Source organism: Fundulus heteroclitus, chromosome 24 (genome assembly GCF_011125445.2).
Source record: "Fundulus heteroclitus isolate FHET01 chromosome 24, MU-UCD_Fhet_4.1, whole genome shotgun sequence".
Classification (NCBI taxonomy): Eukaryota; Metazoa; Chordata; class Actinopteri; order Cyprinodontiformes; family Fundulidae; genus Fundulus; species Fundulus heteroclitus.
The window spans coordinates 23919539-23936012 of record NC_046384.1 but is presented as its reverse complement, the minus strand read 5'-3'; the positions used below and the strand labels follow the sequence as shown (position 1 = coordinate 23936012).

The 16474-nt window shown below is 40.8% G+C and overlaps 1 protein-coding gene across 1 annotated transcript in view; it reads left to right on the top strand.

Annotated features, from left to right (window-relative positions):
- Positions 1 to 16474, top strand: part of col5a2b (collagen, type V, alpha 2b) — a 33344-nt gene that overhangs the window by 11596 nt on the left and 5274 nt on the right. The window contains exons 2-42 of the mRNA XM_012869536.3: positions 495 to 728; positions 1737 to 1940; positions 2047 to 2063; positions 2145 to 2177; positions 2262 to 2294; positions 4422 to 4475; positions 7246 to 7338; positions 7429 to 7503; positions 7585 to 7629; positions 7731 to 7784; positions 8097 to 8150; positions 8228 to 8281; positions 8399 to 8452; positions 8527 to 8580; positions 10462 to 10506; positions 10641 to 10694; positions 10770 to 10814; positions 10994 to 11047; positions 11264 to 11362; positions 11443 to 11487; positions 11601 to 11699; positions 11799 to 11852; positions 11955 to 12062; positions 12138 to 12191; positions 12276 to 12374; positions 12681 to 12734; positions 12850 to 12948; positions 13033 to 13086; positions 13186 to 13239; positions 13349 to 13402; positions 14032 to 14085; positions 14174 to 14218; positions 14326 to 14424; positions 15006 to 15113; positions 15225 to 15278; positions 15389 to 15442; positions 15658 to 15711; positions 15810 to 15863; positions 15971 to 16078; positions 16234 to 16287; positions 16390 to 16443. Coding sequence (XP_012724990.2) covers positions 495 to 728; positions 1737 to 1940; positions 2047 to 2063; positions 2145 to 2177; positions 2262 to 2294; positions 4422 to 4475; positions 7246 to 7338; positions 7429 to 7503; positions 7585 to 7629; positions 7731 to 7784; positions 8097 to 8150; positions 8228 to 8281; positions 8399 to 8452; positions 8527 to 8580; positions 10462 to 10506; positions 10641 to 10694; positions 10770 to 10814; positions 10994 to 11047; positions 11264 to 11362; positions 11443 to 11487; positions 11601 to 11699; positions 11799 to 11852; positions 11955 to 12062; positions 12138 to 12191; positions 12276 to 12374; positions 12681 to 12734; positions 12850 to 12948; positions 13033 to 13086; positions 13186 to 13239; positions 13349 to 13402; positions 14032 to 14085; positions 14174 to 14218; positions 14326 to 14424; positions 15006 to 15113; positions 15225 to 15278; positions 15389 to 15442; positions 15658 to 15711; positions 15810 to 15863; positions 15971 to 16078; positions 16234 to 16287; positions 16390 to 16443 — 2867 coding nt within the window. The remainder of the gene's footprint in view (positions 1 to 494; positions 729 to 1736; positions 1941 to 2046; positions 2064 to 2144; positions 2178 to 2261; positions 2295 to 4421; positions 4476 to 7245; positions 7339 to 7428; positions 7504 to 7584; positions 7630 to 7730; positions 7785 to 8096; positions 8151 to 8227; positions 8282 to 8398; positions 8453 to 8526; positions 8581 to 10461; positions 10507 to 10640; positions 10695 to 10769; positions 10815 to 10993; positions 11048 to 11263; positions 11363 to 11442; positions 11488 to 11600; positions 11700 to 11798; positions 11853 to 11954; positions 12063 to 12137; positions 12192 to 12275; positions 12375 to 12680; positions 12735 to 12849; positions 12949 to 13032; positions 13087 to 13185; positions 13240 to 13348; positions 13403 to 14031; positions 14086 to 14173; positions 14219 to 14325; positions 14425 to 15005; positions 15114 to 15224; positions 15279 to 15388; positions 15443 to 15657; positions 15712 to 15809; positions 15864 to 15970; positions 16079 to 16233; positions 16288 to 16389; positions 16444 to 16474) is intronic.

Genomic DNA, 16474 nt, shown 5'->3' with positions numbered 1-16474 from the left:
TTGCAAGTCTTTGTCACTTGTGCTTTGGGTTTCCCTTCAATAGTACTCGTTTCAGGTTCAGACGGAGTACTTAAACTTTCAACCAAATAAGCTCACTTCTCAACACTTGTGTCGTAACAACAGGTTGAACAAGTGACTTATTTACTGAATAAGGTGTATTCCTCAGGGATATCGCTGACTCTATCCCTGTTTTTAATGTCATTTTATTTGAAGGTCTTTAGGCACAAAGTTGTTTTGAATGAAGCAGTAAGATAAGCATGGCATTTTTGTATTCATGTATGTTTTTTTTAGCAGCAAGCAACCTGAAATTGAGCAGTGGCTGGGTGGTTATTTTTGCTAACCATGTATTTGAAGTAGATAACATCTAATTTGGAAAAGCAATCAACCTGAGCTGCTGTTAAAAACAACAGAAAACAATCAGCTGACTGTAGAAGTGTTTGTTGCCTGTTTGGATCCATAATAATTTTTTTTTCTATGTATGTGTTTTAATGAAGACACCTGCACAGAAAATGGGAAAGTCTACGCCAATACAGACATGTGGAACCCGGAGCCATGTCGGGTGTGCGTGTGCGACAAGGGGAGCATAATATGTGAGGACGTGGTGTGTGAGGACATTGGTGGTTGCCTGAAAACGGTGATCCCAGATGGCGAATGTTGTCCTGTGTGCCTGACTGTGGCTTCGACGTTTACACCCAGCACCGACCCTGCAACAAATCATTTGGGATCAGGTAAAGGATAACTCAACAGAACATGACCAAACACAAAAGTGACTCTACCAGCTTCTTGAAAGAGGCTGCTTGAGTACAGGATGTGTCTTAGGTGGCTCGATGACAACGACTGAGTCTCACTTGATGATGATGATAATGATGACGATGATGACGGCCCGAATAGAGATAATAATTGCGACATTTATGTCTAGATGTCTGCTAAAAAGTTCTGTGTGGAATGTTGAATTCGATATTTGGAGACTGAAGAAACATCAGTTCCCAAATCCTCCTTAAAAATCTCCAAAAATGACCTTGTAAGTTTGAAGTAAGTATGTAACCTGTAAGTTTAGAAAAGTACCCTAAAATCTGTCAAAAGTAACAGCTAAACCTGAAAGTTAAGAATAAATTCCTGGAAACAACGTTGTGTGCCGCTATCTTAAAGGACTTTAGAAGGGAATTTAAAAGTTCTAAGACATAGTTTGTATGATATATTAAGGTACCTTGTAGGTTCTGGGAATGTACCATGTAAGTTCTTGAAAGTTACCTGTTCATTCCAAGTAGTGCAGGTTTAAAAGGTATCCAGTAAGATTCAAGAAAGTCTAGTGATAATTCTAATAAAGTAATCTAAAAATTTAAAGAAAAAAAAAAAGTTCAGAAAAAAAAGATTCAGCAAAAATACTCTCTAAATTCCTGAATAGTCCACTGTAAGCTTAGGAAATAACAAGTACGTCCCATGAAAGTAATCTCTATATTACAAAAACATTCTGGGAAATTATCCAGTAAGATTCGTCAAGGTAAATTGGGGGTTCTAGGAAAGTATACTGTAAGCTTCCATGGCTATTTTGACATTTACTGTTACTGATAGTCCCTGGAATGTGTCCTTTAATTTCCTGTACGATTCAATATAACTTCTGTCTTCTGTGAAATTTTGAACATCAGCTCGTCTGATGTCACAAAAGGCTTTAATCAAACACTGTAACCTCTACAAAGTGGTTATTTTCTAAACCCTATTGATTTATGTGGTCTCAGAAAGCTGCACGGTCGAAGGGGAGGTCTACCATCACAATGAGATCTGGAAACCTGCGCCTTGCCGCGTGTGCGTCTGTGACAACGGCGTCTCCGTCTGTGACGATGTTCAGTGCGAAGCGTTGGCAAACTGCGAAAAGGTCATCACACCTGAGGGCGAATGTTGCCCTGTGTGTGACAGCTTTGCAAGCGCCGGCAGGATGATAGGTGAGACAACTTTCACTGATGGTCGATTGAGTTAAAAACCTCCACAGAAATGAACTGACTGAAAACGATCTGCTAATTTTCTTCCCCATTTTTTTTTTTATTAAAGAAATTATGGGCTTCAAGGTAAAGAAATGCTTCACACAAACTTTTATTTGCAATAGAAAAACAGTGCATCCCTAAAAAGATTCTTTGAACCTTTTACAGGGACAGAAAGGGGAACCAGGTGATATACCGTATGTAAGTACAGAATGTTCAAAGGAGAAGTCATCCATGGTTTTTTAGAGCTTCCCGTCAAGAGATAATTATATGCTTGTTTCTTAGGTTGTGGGAAACCCGGGACTACCAGGACCAACGGTGGGTACCTTGCTTCTGCCAAACATGTACCAATTCTGATCCATGACAAACTTATATCCGTGGGAAAGACTAAGTCTGTGATTTTAGCCACTCTGTTGTAGATATGCTGCTGGTGTGGGAAGAATTATCCCTGACCCAATTTAAGCCAGGTTTCAACTGATGGGCGAAAGGCCTCACATTTGAGATGAGAATACTTTGGTACACAAAAGGTTTTTTGTTGACTTCAATGACTACGAGGTCCTGTGACTACAAAGCCATTCCAGACGTTCACCCATCCGCCACTGTGCTTTACAGTTAGAATGAGGTGTTTGGTTTCGCCCAAACTGGCACAGTGCATTAAATAACATCTCTAAGTTTGGCCTTCCATAAGGCACTCCTACAAAAGTATCTCGGCCCATTCAGAATCTGCTTTATTGGCCAAGTTTGTGCATACAAGCAGGTCATTTGGTAGAAGACTAGTGGGCAGATAAGGGCTTAGGTACTGACAGACTCTCCGCACAACTCTGCAAACCTACACCTACTGCCACTGTGTAATTCAATCCAATGTTCTTTCCCACAGAGTTTGGGTTAATTGAAGTTTGCAGAAATTCCTTTCCTACCAACTCTCTAAAGGTCCCGCCACTATTTTAAAATCAGGCTGACTTGGACATGGACACCTTGATTCTTTTCTTTTTCAGATTTGTTGTAGATTTGCTGCCTCCTCCATCACTGTTCCTGTTTTGTTTGGGTTTCTCCAAAGATGGTGCTGTCAATAATGGTCAGACACCTCTACTTTGGTCTCATTGGTTTAAAGGACACAGTTCCAGAAGCTTTGTTCTTCATTTATTTAAAGTTGTGTTGCTGTATACTTTTTAGGGCGAAGTCAATATGCAAACCTTCCAAAGAGACCATTCTTGTTAGTTTTTTGTCCTCTAATAAAAACAGGACCTCTGGGGACTTATTGACAGAAAAAAGAAATCATATCTGATCCCCCAAAATAAATTTAGTTCAGTTAAGATATTTAATCCTTAAGAACTGATGTCAGGTGCTATGACAGCTTTATCGCCCTCTGCTGTAGAGATACATTTCCAGAATTGAACTCTAATAAACACAAGCAGATGCTATGGTAACATCCAGTCAAATGTTGCAAAAAGCACGGACATGTGCATCTCCATAAATCAAAATGCCCTCAAAGTGTTTTCAAGTTCAGTAACAAATACTAGAACAAAACTCCTACCTTTTATAGATTTAAATAATCCAGGTGTATATTCTGTTAAATTTCATGATTATGGCTCATAGCTAATGAAAACCTAAAGTTCACGTTTTTCAAAAAGCTTCAATATTACAAAAGTCACAGTGGCATAGTTGGTAGCACTGCTAGTTGTGTGCTTTCCCTGTGTATGTATGGGTCCTTTCCAGGTACTCTGGTTTCCAGTCCAAAAACATGACTGTTGGGTCAGCTGATTATTCTAATTGCCCTAGAGGAGTGTGTGTGTGTGTGTGTGTGGGGGGGGTGGGGTGGGGTGGGGTGGGGGGGGGGGGGGGTGGGGGGGGGGTTGTATAGCTATCATTGTGAGGACCAAAATTGACAGGAGGCAAACATTGTGTGGACAAAATTGGCATTGTGAGGACATTTTTCATAGTTCACGCAATGAAAATTGAGCTAATGCTTAGGTTATGAGCTAAGGTATGAATTGAATATAGGTTAAGTTTAGATTTATGAATGTTCGTGTGACCTTAGGTTTAGGGTCAGGGTTCAGGGTTAGGGCATAGAAAAAAATAGAAAATGAATTGAAGTCAATAGAAGGGCCTCACAACTATATACGTATGTGTGTGTGTGTGTGTGTGTGTATATATATATATATATATATATATATATATATATATATATATATATATATATATATATATATATATATATATATATACACACACATATATATAAAAATACATGTGTGTGTGTGTGTGTGTGTGTGTGTGTGGTCCGTGGGTCTCTGTACTGCCATACGATGGACTAGCGATCTGTCCCAGCTTTACCCTGTCTCTCGGCCAATGACCAATGGAGATAGCCACCTGATCTATTGCATCATTTGTTTGGGTTTGTCTCATAAAGCGGATCACATCACTAACATCAATCTCATTGTTTAGGGCCCTCCAGGACCTCAGGGAAGAACGGGACCAAGAGGCTTCAAAGGCAGACGAGTGAGTCTCAAAAACTGTTTCAGTTTGTCCTTTGAGACAACATATACTGATCAGACCAGATATGTACATGCAGGGTATAAAAAACATGGAATTGTTTTTATATTCCTTTGACATGGAATCAGACTAAACATTTCCTCTCTTAGTTCAGTTACGATCTCTTTCCTAAATACCTTTAGTGCTTATTAAACTGCAGCACTTATTCTGTCAAATATTTTGTGTCTCCTTCCACAATGTTTTGACAATAATTTGCTGGAATTTTGACCCATTGCTTGTGACAACACTAATTTGGCAGTATGCGTAGGGTCACTGTTGATTTGAAAGACCTATATCCAAACTATAACTACTTGGCGGATGTTTTGAGATGTTGCATCAATGTTTTTTTTTTATAATGATTCCATCTATTTTTTTAATGCACCACACCCTACTGCAGGAAAAACACCCCCACAACATCATGCTGCCACCACTGTACTTCACAGTTAGGGGGATGTTTTCAGGCTGGCAAGCTTTATTTTTGTTTATTGAATGCAAAACTTGTGAGAAGAGACTCTAACTGATAGTTGAACTATGGCTTCAGTTTTTGTCCCGTATATCCTTCCTTCCTGTATAGCCCAGACGGGCTATACAGAGTCCGCAAGGTGCTCAAAGGTTCATGGGCGTTGGCCCTACCAGCCCACATGTGCTTTGTAGACCTGGAGAAGGCATTTGACCGTGCCCCTTGTGGTTCCCTCTTGGGGGCACTTCAGGAGCACGGGGTCCGCAGCCCTTAGGTACATCTGGTCAATGCAGAGCAAAAGGTTGATTTGCATTGCTGGTGTCAAGTCAGACCTGTTCCTTGTGTTGGCTGGACTCTGGCAGGGCTGCCATCTGTCACCGGTCCAGTTCATAACTTTCATGGACAGGATTTCTATGTGCAGTCAAGGGCCAGAGGGCGTCTGGTTTGGGCACCAGTGGATTTCATATCTGGTTTTGCAGATAACGGGGCTCAGCTGGCCACCTTTAGCCAAGACCTACAGCATGCACTGGGGTGGTCTGCAGGTGAGAACGATGCGGGGGGATGAAAATCAGCTCCTCCAAGTCCGAGGTCATGCTTCTTGAATGGAAAAAGCTGGCTTACTGTCTTGCGGCTCGGGGGGGTTGAGTTCCAGGCTCAAGTGGAATAGTTTTAAGTATCTCCGAGTTTTCTTCATGAGTGAGGGGGAGATGGAGCGGCAGATCGATAGACAAATCAGTGCAGTAAGCTATTTACCATTGTGGTGAAGAGAGAGTTGATCCAAAAGGCTCAGCTCTCACTTTACCGATTGGTGTACCACCTATGGTCATGAAATTGGTCATGACTGAAAGAACAAGAAAACTGGGATATAATTGGCTAAAATAAGTTTCCACTGGCAGGTGGACAAGCTCTCCCTTAGAGATAGGGTGAGGAGCTGGATTGTCTGGAAAAGGCTCAGAGTACAGCCTCTGCTCCTCCACATTAAGAGGAGTAAGCTGAGATGGCTCTGGTACTTGTTCTGAAGGCCCTTTGAACACCTCCCTTAGGAACGTCTCCCTCTTCCTCCAGAGGAGCTGGAGGAGGCGTCCAGGGAGAACATAGTCTGGGCATCTCTGCTGAGTTTGCTGCTCCTGTGACCCAGTCCCGGAAAAGTGGAAGACGACGTACAATGTATGAGTATGAGTGTACAAATTCTCATAGCCAGATACTTCTACTATGTTTCCATCAGACCACAAGACATGTCTGATAAAACTAAGTTCTAAGGTCTAGAGTTTGTACGCTCTAATGTTACTTTTTACATAGCTTTTGACAATATACCCTCTTCCTCTCAGTATAGGACATTTTTCACTGTGTATAATTACTCTTTCTTATCATCCTCTGCCAGCATCTTCACACGGTCCTTAGGGTTTTGTTCTGAGGGTCACACCATTTTAGTTGCATATAACTGAGTAGATGAATGTGGCAATGCTGCAGACACCTGAGGAGGTTCACAATTGTCTTCCTGATGTCTCGACGGATTTTGTTTGACTTTTCCACAATGCCACACAAGGAAGCAGAGTATTTGAAGTGGCTGTCCATTTTACTGAGAAATCAGCGGCACAGAAATCTTTTTATATGCAAACTTCAAAATTTTAAGAAGTACTACAAAAATCTACCATAATCAGACTATTCAGGAAATTTGGTCCCATTTATTTATAGTACAAATATTTACAACACAAACCAGAACTGCATTTTATTCTTTCAACATTTCTGTTACTGGGATTTTTTTTACTGTTAGCTATATTTTTCTATTGTTAGCTATATGCATTTGATAATCTTCTTCACACCTTAGAAATGTTTAATTATTTACACCACAGCTGTATTTTTATGATAATAAGGTCACAGCTTATGGTTTTGTTGACCCACTCAGATCATAAAATCCAGTTACCATAAATTGATCATTATTTCTGTTAAATCTGCTCTGGCTATTTATTCACGGTGTGAAAAAAATAATTTTCTTACTTGAAGCAGAATTAACTTTAATTTGAACCGCTCATCAACATGTGCAGAGCAGTGCTAACATTTTAAACTTCCTGAATATCCTAACAGTAAATGTAAACAGAAACACAGTGAAATACATCAACATTTAAATAAAACTTTCTGTAACAGTGTTTTTTTTTCCCGTATTTCATAGTATTGTAAAAATTATTCAAACAAAAAGAAATCAGAATTATATAAATATGCTTGTAGCTTTGTGCCCTAATATGAGATTTAAGCTGTATTCAATGACAACATTTGTAGGGATTCACCGGACCGCCAGGATTTGATGGTGAGCCCGGTGTGCCGGGAAATCCTGGAAAACCTGGACCCCCTGGGGAACCCTCTCATCCTGGGGTGAGATAGTTCTTACATCAGCTCATCACTTTCTATTACATTCTTCCTAAAACTGCTTTTAAAGAGTTATTGTTGGATTTCTCCTCAAAGGGAAATTTGGTGTCACAAATGGGTTCGGGCTTTAGTGAAAAGTCAGGTTTTGCTCCGATGGTGACAGCGTCGAGGGTGAGTACTTTGAGTCAGAAAGCAAACTTTGAACTCAGATGTGTAATTTAATTACATGCGTATATAACTATGCTGCTGTAGGGTGAAGCAGGACCACGAGGACTTCCTGGACCAACTGGGCCTCCAGTAGGTTTTACACTTTTATCCAACATTTAGTTTTAGCAAGCTTCTGTAAACTTAAAATGTTGTATGTAAGCTAAAAGCCGAGTTCTGATGTTTTATGTTAGGGTGCAACCGGTGGTCAGGGAATTCCTGGAGAAGCCGGAGATCCAGGACCAATGGTAGGATCACGTCTTTATCTTATGTCACATGTTTGGTATTGAGCTGGATGTCAGGCCATGGCTATGTACTGAAGGCACACGGGTACCCGATCCCAAGCAGCATTTAATGTGCAAACACATAACAGAACTGGGGAAAGAAGGGCTAAAATAGAAAACAGAAAGGTCACGTCCTCTTGAGTTAAATATGCATGGCCTGTGTCAAATTATAGCACAGCAGATATGTCTCTATGATTATTTTAGGATTTAAAAAAAAAAAGTCTGGAAAGGATCCATATCTTGCCACGCTAAAATTTAAATGTGAATATTTTACAGGGGGAACCAGGTCATCGGGGACCTGATGGACCACCAGGGAAACCAGGACCTGATGTGAGTCAGAAAAATGGACATCCTCGTTTTTAGTCATATGATTAAAAAACATTTCACACTTTACTTTGTTTGATCAGGGAGAAGCTGGGCCTGACGGTGCAACGGGAGAACCAGGATTTCCAGGATCACCAGTAACCATAATCCATACTAAGCAGAGTTTTTTTTACTAATGGTGTTAACGGAAGGCATTTAGCCATTTATTGAGTTTGTTAAAGCCTGAGGAATTTTGGGATCTGTTTTAAATGCAGGGTGCAAGAGGATTCCCAGGACTTCCAGGTCTTCCTGGGCGAAAAGGCCCCAAAGTAAAATAGCCTTTTTATCTGACTTTGGTGTTTATGTGAAACAGATCAAAAACTGAGCAGAACTCTCCCAACAGGGAACCTCTGGTCTTGCAGGGCCAAAAGGCGAGTCTGGAGCAGTGGGAGCCAAGGTATGATTTTTGCCTGATCCAGTGCTACCCAAAGAAGCTGGAAAGACTATGTAGATCTATGCAAAAAGAACAACCAGTTCATCTGGTGGCAGAAAAACAGCGACTCTACTCCAAGCTGGAATTGATGGACCTAGAATAACATGTAGAATGTTGCCTGGGAGAGGACAGGATTTCTATACGGCCTGGAAAAGTGAAAACGTTTAGATTTACCTGGATATGTATGGAAAATGTGTGTTTTTCAAAATGTATTTTTCTCATTTTGTCTAAATGCTGCATCATACCTTCCTTAGACACTTCCTTCCACTCTTCCTTCTTTGTGACTTTCCTTTCTTCCTTCTTCATATGCTTTGTGTGTTCTTCCTTTCTCAGTTCCCCTTTTTGTTTGATCCATCATATCCTTCCTACCTACCTACCTACCTTACACCCTTTCTTTTATCCTCATGTCCTTCCTTCCTTCCTTCCTTGTGTGCTTTCTTTAATGTTCATGTCTTTCCTTATTATATTTCAATACTTCCTTCTCCCTTTTTTTAACCCTTATGCCCTTTAGGTCATGAAAAATGTGGAGGAATGCAGGTTCAGTCCTGCATCTGTTATCCTAATAACCTGATCTTAGAAAAGCTGCAGAGGATGGATGGATTGATGTACTGTTAGATATCAAGCTTTGACCGCAGCCAAATAATGAAAAAAATATAATAGTATAATAAATTTGATTATTATACTATTGTATAATCCCTCCAAACTGCTCCAGTACTTTTGGGAAGCCACTGTTTAACAAGGCAAGCAGGAGTGCTTTACTTGTAAAAAGCAGTAAGGAAATCAGAAGCCCCTCGATCTGCAGAATATTTATCCTGTGACTATGCCTAGAAATTCTGCCTTCGAAAGTTAGAAACAGAATTTGAGATTTAAGAAAACCATGGTGTGGTCAAACACTTCCTGAAAAGTCTACCTTATCATCAATGCAAACCATGTTCACACTGTGGCTCTACAGGTTCCAAATGTCCCCATCATACTCACTACCACACAAACATTCATAGACCTGGCAGGGAACGTGTGGAGTTAAAGGAACAATAAGTAATAATGCCACCTAGTGGTTAAAATAGGAACAACGCACACAATGCCTTTTAGGACACCTGCCATTTTAACGGTCCGTTGTTGCACTGAATCTCTACTTACACAGGACAGGCATATGCTGTTATATTCTGTTCTATCTCTGGTTCACTTCTCTTACTAGCTTCCATGTTAGCAGGCTGCTGCTTTTTTGCCAAAATAAAATACGAAATGCTGCGCTCTGTTTTGAGAACTCTGGGAACTTTCAGGAACCAGGAAGTAAACACGGACTACACACTGCACCAAAGTATTTCTGAACCATATCTCTTAGGGTTGAAAGGAGAAAAATGTGACTAAGACATTGTTGATGGAGAGGACGGATTATTTATAGGCAATGTTACTTCCATCCTAGGTGACAAATCAGAATGATTTAGGTTGATTTTACAGTAAATATCCAACTTATTGCTCCTTTAAAGCTACGGTCAGCAATTTCTCCGGAAAGTTTTCCCATGTCCCTTTTTGAATAACTGTGCATGCACAAGACCGTCTTACCCTGGTACTACTCCCTGACTTTTTCAGACAAGTGGTGTGATATTCAAAATTCAGATAGTCCTTCAATATTCCCCTTTGACTAAGAGAAGGACCACCGTGGGGCTAGAAAAAGTTTGGAATGGGGCAGACATCTGTCCGATGTGTACCTGGCCTCTCACCAGCCGACTGCCAGAGAGAGGCACTGGTCCCCCCTCAACCTTTTAAAAATCCCACAAAGAGATGGATGAAAGGACGTTTTTATACAACTGCACATTTTATACCTACATCTTTCTGCTCTTGTAGGGTGGATCTGGTACTGCTGGTCAAATGGGCCCTCCAGGACCCCTGGTAGGCAACAAATGCATTACGATTAAATCCATATCATTGATGCCAGTGTACCTGTGTCTTAAGATAGAGAGATGAGACCGTGAGCGTTTCACTTTTAAAACTAGTGTCCCAGTAAACCCTATCTATTGTTTCAGGGTCCACCGGGTCTGCAAGGAGAAAGAGGCAGAATTGGACCCACTGGTTCTTTGGTATGAAGCAAACCATTTAAAATAAAAGTGTAGAATTGTAAAAGGGAGAAAGTTAATTGTGCATTTTTCTCTCAGGGTAAACGTGGCACACCTGGCCATGTTGGCAAACCTGGACCTCTGGTAAGAAGGGCATTTACTTTTTACATTCTCATTTCATTGTAATTATTATTCTAGGTTTGTGTATGCATCTTTCAAGTTCCATGGAGACAAAATATTCTCATTGATGTGTTGTCCAATAAGCATGACTTTTCCAGACAGATCACAGAATGCAAAGTTATAGTAATCTTGTTTTACTACAGGGTCCCATAGGAATTCCCGGTATGCCAGGATTCCCTGGAAGTCCAGGAATGAAGGTGGGATTGCTCAGATTCTTATTTCTAGATTTACATTGTTTAATTTGACCCCATTTTAATAAGAAACTCCAGCCTTGTGCCATAGTACAAAGTTAGACAATGCCTCTGGTGCTGTTAGTGACTTCTAGAGGGGAGTTATAGCAGCGATTCAGGGAGGCATCATTAATAGTTACCAAAATCTCCTTAAATCTGGCCTGATTGTGTTCTGTGAGTTAGGGTGAAGCAGGACCTACAGGAGTAAGAGGGAGCCGAGGGCAGCAGGGACCCAGGGGCGATGGTGGGCGAGCCGGAACACCTGGACCGACTGGACAGCGGGTGAGTCCAAACCTGAGACGGTTTTATAACACAAAGTGGATTTTTGGTCTCTTAAATGATTCTGTTTGGTGTTAAAACAGGGTGCTGCAGGACCTGATGGAGCCCCGGGGTCCCGCGGTTCCTCTGTGAGTGTTTGTCAAATGTTTTAAACCAACATCAAGCAGATTTTCAACTATAAGTTTGATTTTAGCTAACTTTGGATGCCTTTTTTTAATGTGAGTTGTCTTCTTTCTTAAAGGGTGTCGCAGGTCTACAGGGTCCACCAGGGTTGGTTGGCCCAGCTGGTCCCCCTGGCTCCCAGGGAACCACAGGAGCACCAGGACCAAAAGGCCAGCTGGTATGAACTCTGTTGAATTCCCAATTTAGACCAAATCCTGCATACATTTTTAGGTATTTGATCATGAAGATTCAACAATTCTGATCTTTTCTTTAACAGGGTGATGTTGGACTTCCAGGATTTAAAGGAGAAGCTGGGCATAAAGGAGAAAGAGTGAGTTAGAACCCTACTGCCTGATACTCCCACATTCAGGAATTCAATCAAAGGCTTTTTTTTTTCTTTTTACTGATAACCTGAATAACCTATTGGTGGTAGGGTGACCATGGTGTTCCAGGGCCCATTGGTCCTTTGGGAGAGGATGGAAAACGTGGACCACGAGGGGATGCAGGATCCATTGGACCTCCAGGACCACAAGGGGAGATGGTGAGTCAACTTACAATATCAGATATGGAAAATCAATAAGAATAACGAAGTTTAACTCAAGTTTATATCGTTTAGGGGCCACCAGGAAACAGAGGCTTTCCTGGTGCAGATGGTTTACCAGGCCAAAAGGTTAGTAATTAAAAATGTCACAGATCATTGCATTTGTCGTGGTGGATGGGGAAGTTTTCAAGAATTTGATTATTGGTCAAACAGGGAGCGCAGGGTGAAAGAGGGCTGCCAGGATCGCCCGGCATCAAAGGTTCACTGGGAGACCCAGGGCGCAACGGAGAGCCAGGTTTAACAGGAGCACGGGTAAGACAACTCCGCACAAGATCTTTTCATCTTTTTTCTGAAAACATTTCTACTTGATTTCTTGCTTCTGATTCACATTCAGACGAAAAGATTTAAATAATAGAAAATGTATCTATTTGTATTCTATTGCGATTTCAAGTGATAGAGCAACACAGTAGGGCAGGTGTGGGGTTGTAATGTGACATTTCGAGGTAAAGATTCAAGCATTGTGAAAATGTTTTGTGAATACTTTTGTATGTAACAAATTTCCAGGTAAAAATGTGGGCAGAATTGTGAAATTGTTTTTTATTTGTCTCATTTTCCCAGGGTCTCTCAGGGCCAATCGGTGCTCAGGGAGCAGAGGGAAGGCAGGGGCCAATGGTACGCACAGTTTCCCACTTCCCCTCAAACTCCTAGTACATCACAGTGTTGTGATTCCGTTGTGCTGATTTTCTTTCTCCAAATACAATATTAACTTTTCTCTATGTGTTTTTAGGGCCTGGCAGGAGAGGATGGCAAACCTGGCCCAGCTGGTTCTCCTGGAACAAGAGGTGGAGCTGGACCCATGGGTCTGCCAGGACCAAAGGGCTTCCTAGTAAGTGAGATAACTGATAGGTTCTTTAATTAGTCATCATCATAAGCTTGTAACAAACAGAACAAACATTTGACCTGTTTGTAGGGAGATGCTGGAAAGGCTGGAGAAGCTGGAAGTCCTGGCGCGCCGGGTCAAAGGGTATGCTGCTTTTAACTATTTTACCGTATAAGTGACCCGTCATTATCTTCCCAAATATAAGTATTCTCCTAAAACACTGGAAACGGGTTTGTCCTCCAGGGAGCAAATGGAAAAGATGGAGAGACAGGCGCTGCAGGTCCTCCTGGTCCAGCTGTAAGCATCAAAGCCCTTTCTATTGAACAAAATCTTTTTTTTTCTTTTTTTTATTGAACAAGATCTATGACATTTATTTGATTTACTTTGGCTGAATTGTTTTCTTTAGGGTCCTGCAGGAAAGAGAGGAGAGCAGGGACCTCAAGGACAAAACGGTTTCCAGGTAAATGACAAATACACACTTTTAGCACAAGAAAAATAAATTAGTCATGAACTTTGGTATTTTACAGTTAGCTGATGAGAGAGCCAAGCTAGAATTGAAATGAGAAGCTGGGTGAAATTAGATGTAACGTTTCATAATTTATAAAGGTTGCATGTATATAAACTGCGTTTAAAAAATGTACGCATTGAAACCTTTGCTAGGTGTGTTTAAAGTCATTTAAAATTCTTAAAAGGAGGTTATGAGAGGAAAACTAGTCAAGCGCTTACTTAAAAACCAATTTTACCTGTGCTGGGCTCCTCGGTGCGGGTTTTTTTTTTGACACATCAATTTTTTCTTTGCTTAATGGTCAAAATCATCAACTCAAAGTAGATTTGAATTTAAATCCCACTTTCAAGAACTTACTCTTGTGGTAACTGACCTACCTCTTGTTTTTTTCTTTTGCATTTTCCAGTACAAATTTTGTGTACTTGTAATTTCTTTCCCGGTCTTAAGATTTTGATCAAAAGTGCATTTTGCAGCATTTTTGGTCTACTGATATTTATTTTGGCTGCATTTTAAAAGTAAAGAGGTTTCCATTTAGTCTCTTATCATCATTAAGGAAAAATTAAAGATGGATTGGTATTTTCTAGGGTTTGCCTGGACCATCAGGTCCACCTGGAGAGGCAGGAAAACCGGGTGACGAGGTGAGAGGAAAGACCCCCGATTAAAAACTCACATAAACTAGATCAATATTCTGTGTGATTATCATTGCATTTTATTTGTCTTTTACAGGGTCTTGCAGGTGAAGCCGGCCCTGTTGGAGATACGGGTCCAAGAGTATGTCCTATGATGCTGCAAATTACTTTAAGCATTTATTACAGTTAGCTGTTATATGCAGTAATAAGCAATAGTTGTCTGTCATGACATATTGCCTATCTCCATAGGGTGAAAGAGGCCCACCAGGAGAAAGAGGAGAAGCTGGACCCAATGGGCTTCAGGGACCTAAAGGTAGTCCTGGAGCACCAGGATCAGATGGTCCCAAGGTATTGTTGTGATTAAAGTCATTGCTGAACTAAAGACACTTGTATGGTTTCCTGTGTGCCCAGGTATAGACTGATAGACTGTTGGTAGATACTGACCCCTGTAGACTAGAAATACCAAACAAGAGCAGCATAAAGCCATCACAATTTGTTTTCTGTCAAACTAACTCAAATTCTGACATTTGCCCAGTTTCCCTGCTTCTAAGACATCAACTGTAAGGATAGCAAGGCCATTTGCTGCCTGCTGTATCTGAATGTCACAATAATGAAAGTAAACCAGTACTTAACTAAACAATGTTAATATCTGTATGCTATTCTTCTTGCAAACAAAGAACCCATTCACTCTAACCAGTTACTGGAAAAATTATTCTATGCCATTTATAAAACTTCTTTTGCTGTATTAAAGAAAAACCTTCACCAAATATTTTACTGACAAAATAACTTATTATTAGGTAATATTTAATATCCAACCACGATTTGGTGATATTCATATTGCTGATATTGGGATAAAAATGTGGGTATGATATTACTGTGATGCCTTACTTGTAATATTATATTTGATTAATGCATATTATACATTGCAGGGTAACCCAGGTCCAAAGGGTGCTGCTGGAGAGCCAGGTGGCCCAGGACTTCAGGGGATGCCAGGGGAGAGAGGTATTTCAGGACCATCAGGACCAAAGGGAGATCCTGTAAGTTAAAGAATATGACTATATCATCTGCAAATCGAGAGAATCCATCGGTAATTTTTTAAACAAAAAGCACGTAACCTTTGAGACAATCATGCTGATTTGCACAAACAGGGCTCTGTTGGAGAAAAAGGACCTGAAGGAAAGGCAGGAGCTGACGGTGCCAGGGTTGGTCACCTCAAAATTACTATAAAAACTATAAAACTGTCAACATTTGAGCCAAAATATGAAATGATTACAGATAATTATAAGTCTGTCCTTTGCATATATCTTTTAAGGGACTTGCTGGTCCAGTTGGACCTGCTGGTCCCAGTGGACCAAATGGAGAAAAGGTAAGCTGAAAAATATCTTTTCTGTGTGTTTTAACTGAAATTCTTCTGGTTTTTACAACGGCTTAAACCCCACCTACAGCAGTAAAAAGATTGTTGTAATTTAAGACTTTAAAAGGGGAAAAAAACTAATGTTTCTCTCTGTTGATACAAGATAACAATAACTGGACATAGCAAATGGCAACAATATCTAAGCAAGCTGCATTTTGTTAATTCAGGGTGAAACAGGTCCACCAGGACCGACGGGACGCCGAGGCACCAGAGGAATCCCTGTTAGTAGAACTTTTTCAATGCTTTAAATGATAAATTAAGCAATTAGTTTTCAGTGTTGATACGTTTGTGATTTAATATCTGCTTGATTGACTCATAGGGTTCCAGCGGTGAGCCCGGTCCAACTGGGGCAGTCGGCTTCCCTGGACCTTCTGTAAGAGTCTTGTTCAAAGCTAAAACACACCAATGAATAAAACTAGAACGCCTGGTATATGCTGGTAAACTGTAGTTTAAGTTGTTTTGGTTTGTTTTATTATTTAGGGTCAAGATGGTCAGCCTGGAGTCAAAGGTGAAACCGGAGAACCGGGACCTAAAGGAGAATCAGGAGCTCCTGGACCCCAGGGGATGGCTGGGAAAGCAGGTGAACAGGTACAAAACCCCCAACTGAAATCTCTAATGTCTGGGTACATATTCAATTTAGTTCAGTAATTACAGAAACTTCACAAAGATAAAAGGCTTAAAATGCCCCTAAGGCCTGTGTCCTGAGTGTATGGTAATATTAATATCTGTGTGTGTCTATTAAGGGGCCTGTTGGTGTGGCTGGGCTGAAAGGAGGAAGGGGAACACAAGGTCCAGCTGTGAGTCAGACACCATATCTTCACTCAAGAATCAAGCTATTGAGAAATTAAACAGTTACCGTGTTAAAAGCTTATCCTAATAGGAACAACTTCTCCACATAGGGGTCTCCTGGCTTTCCTGGACTGCCTGGAAAAGTTGGACCAGCAGGTTCAATTGTGAGTTATGTACCTTAGTTTTAAAGCTAAC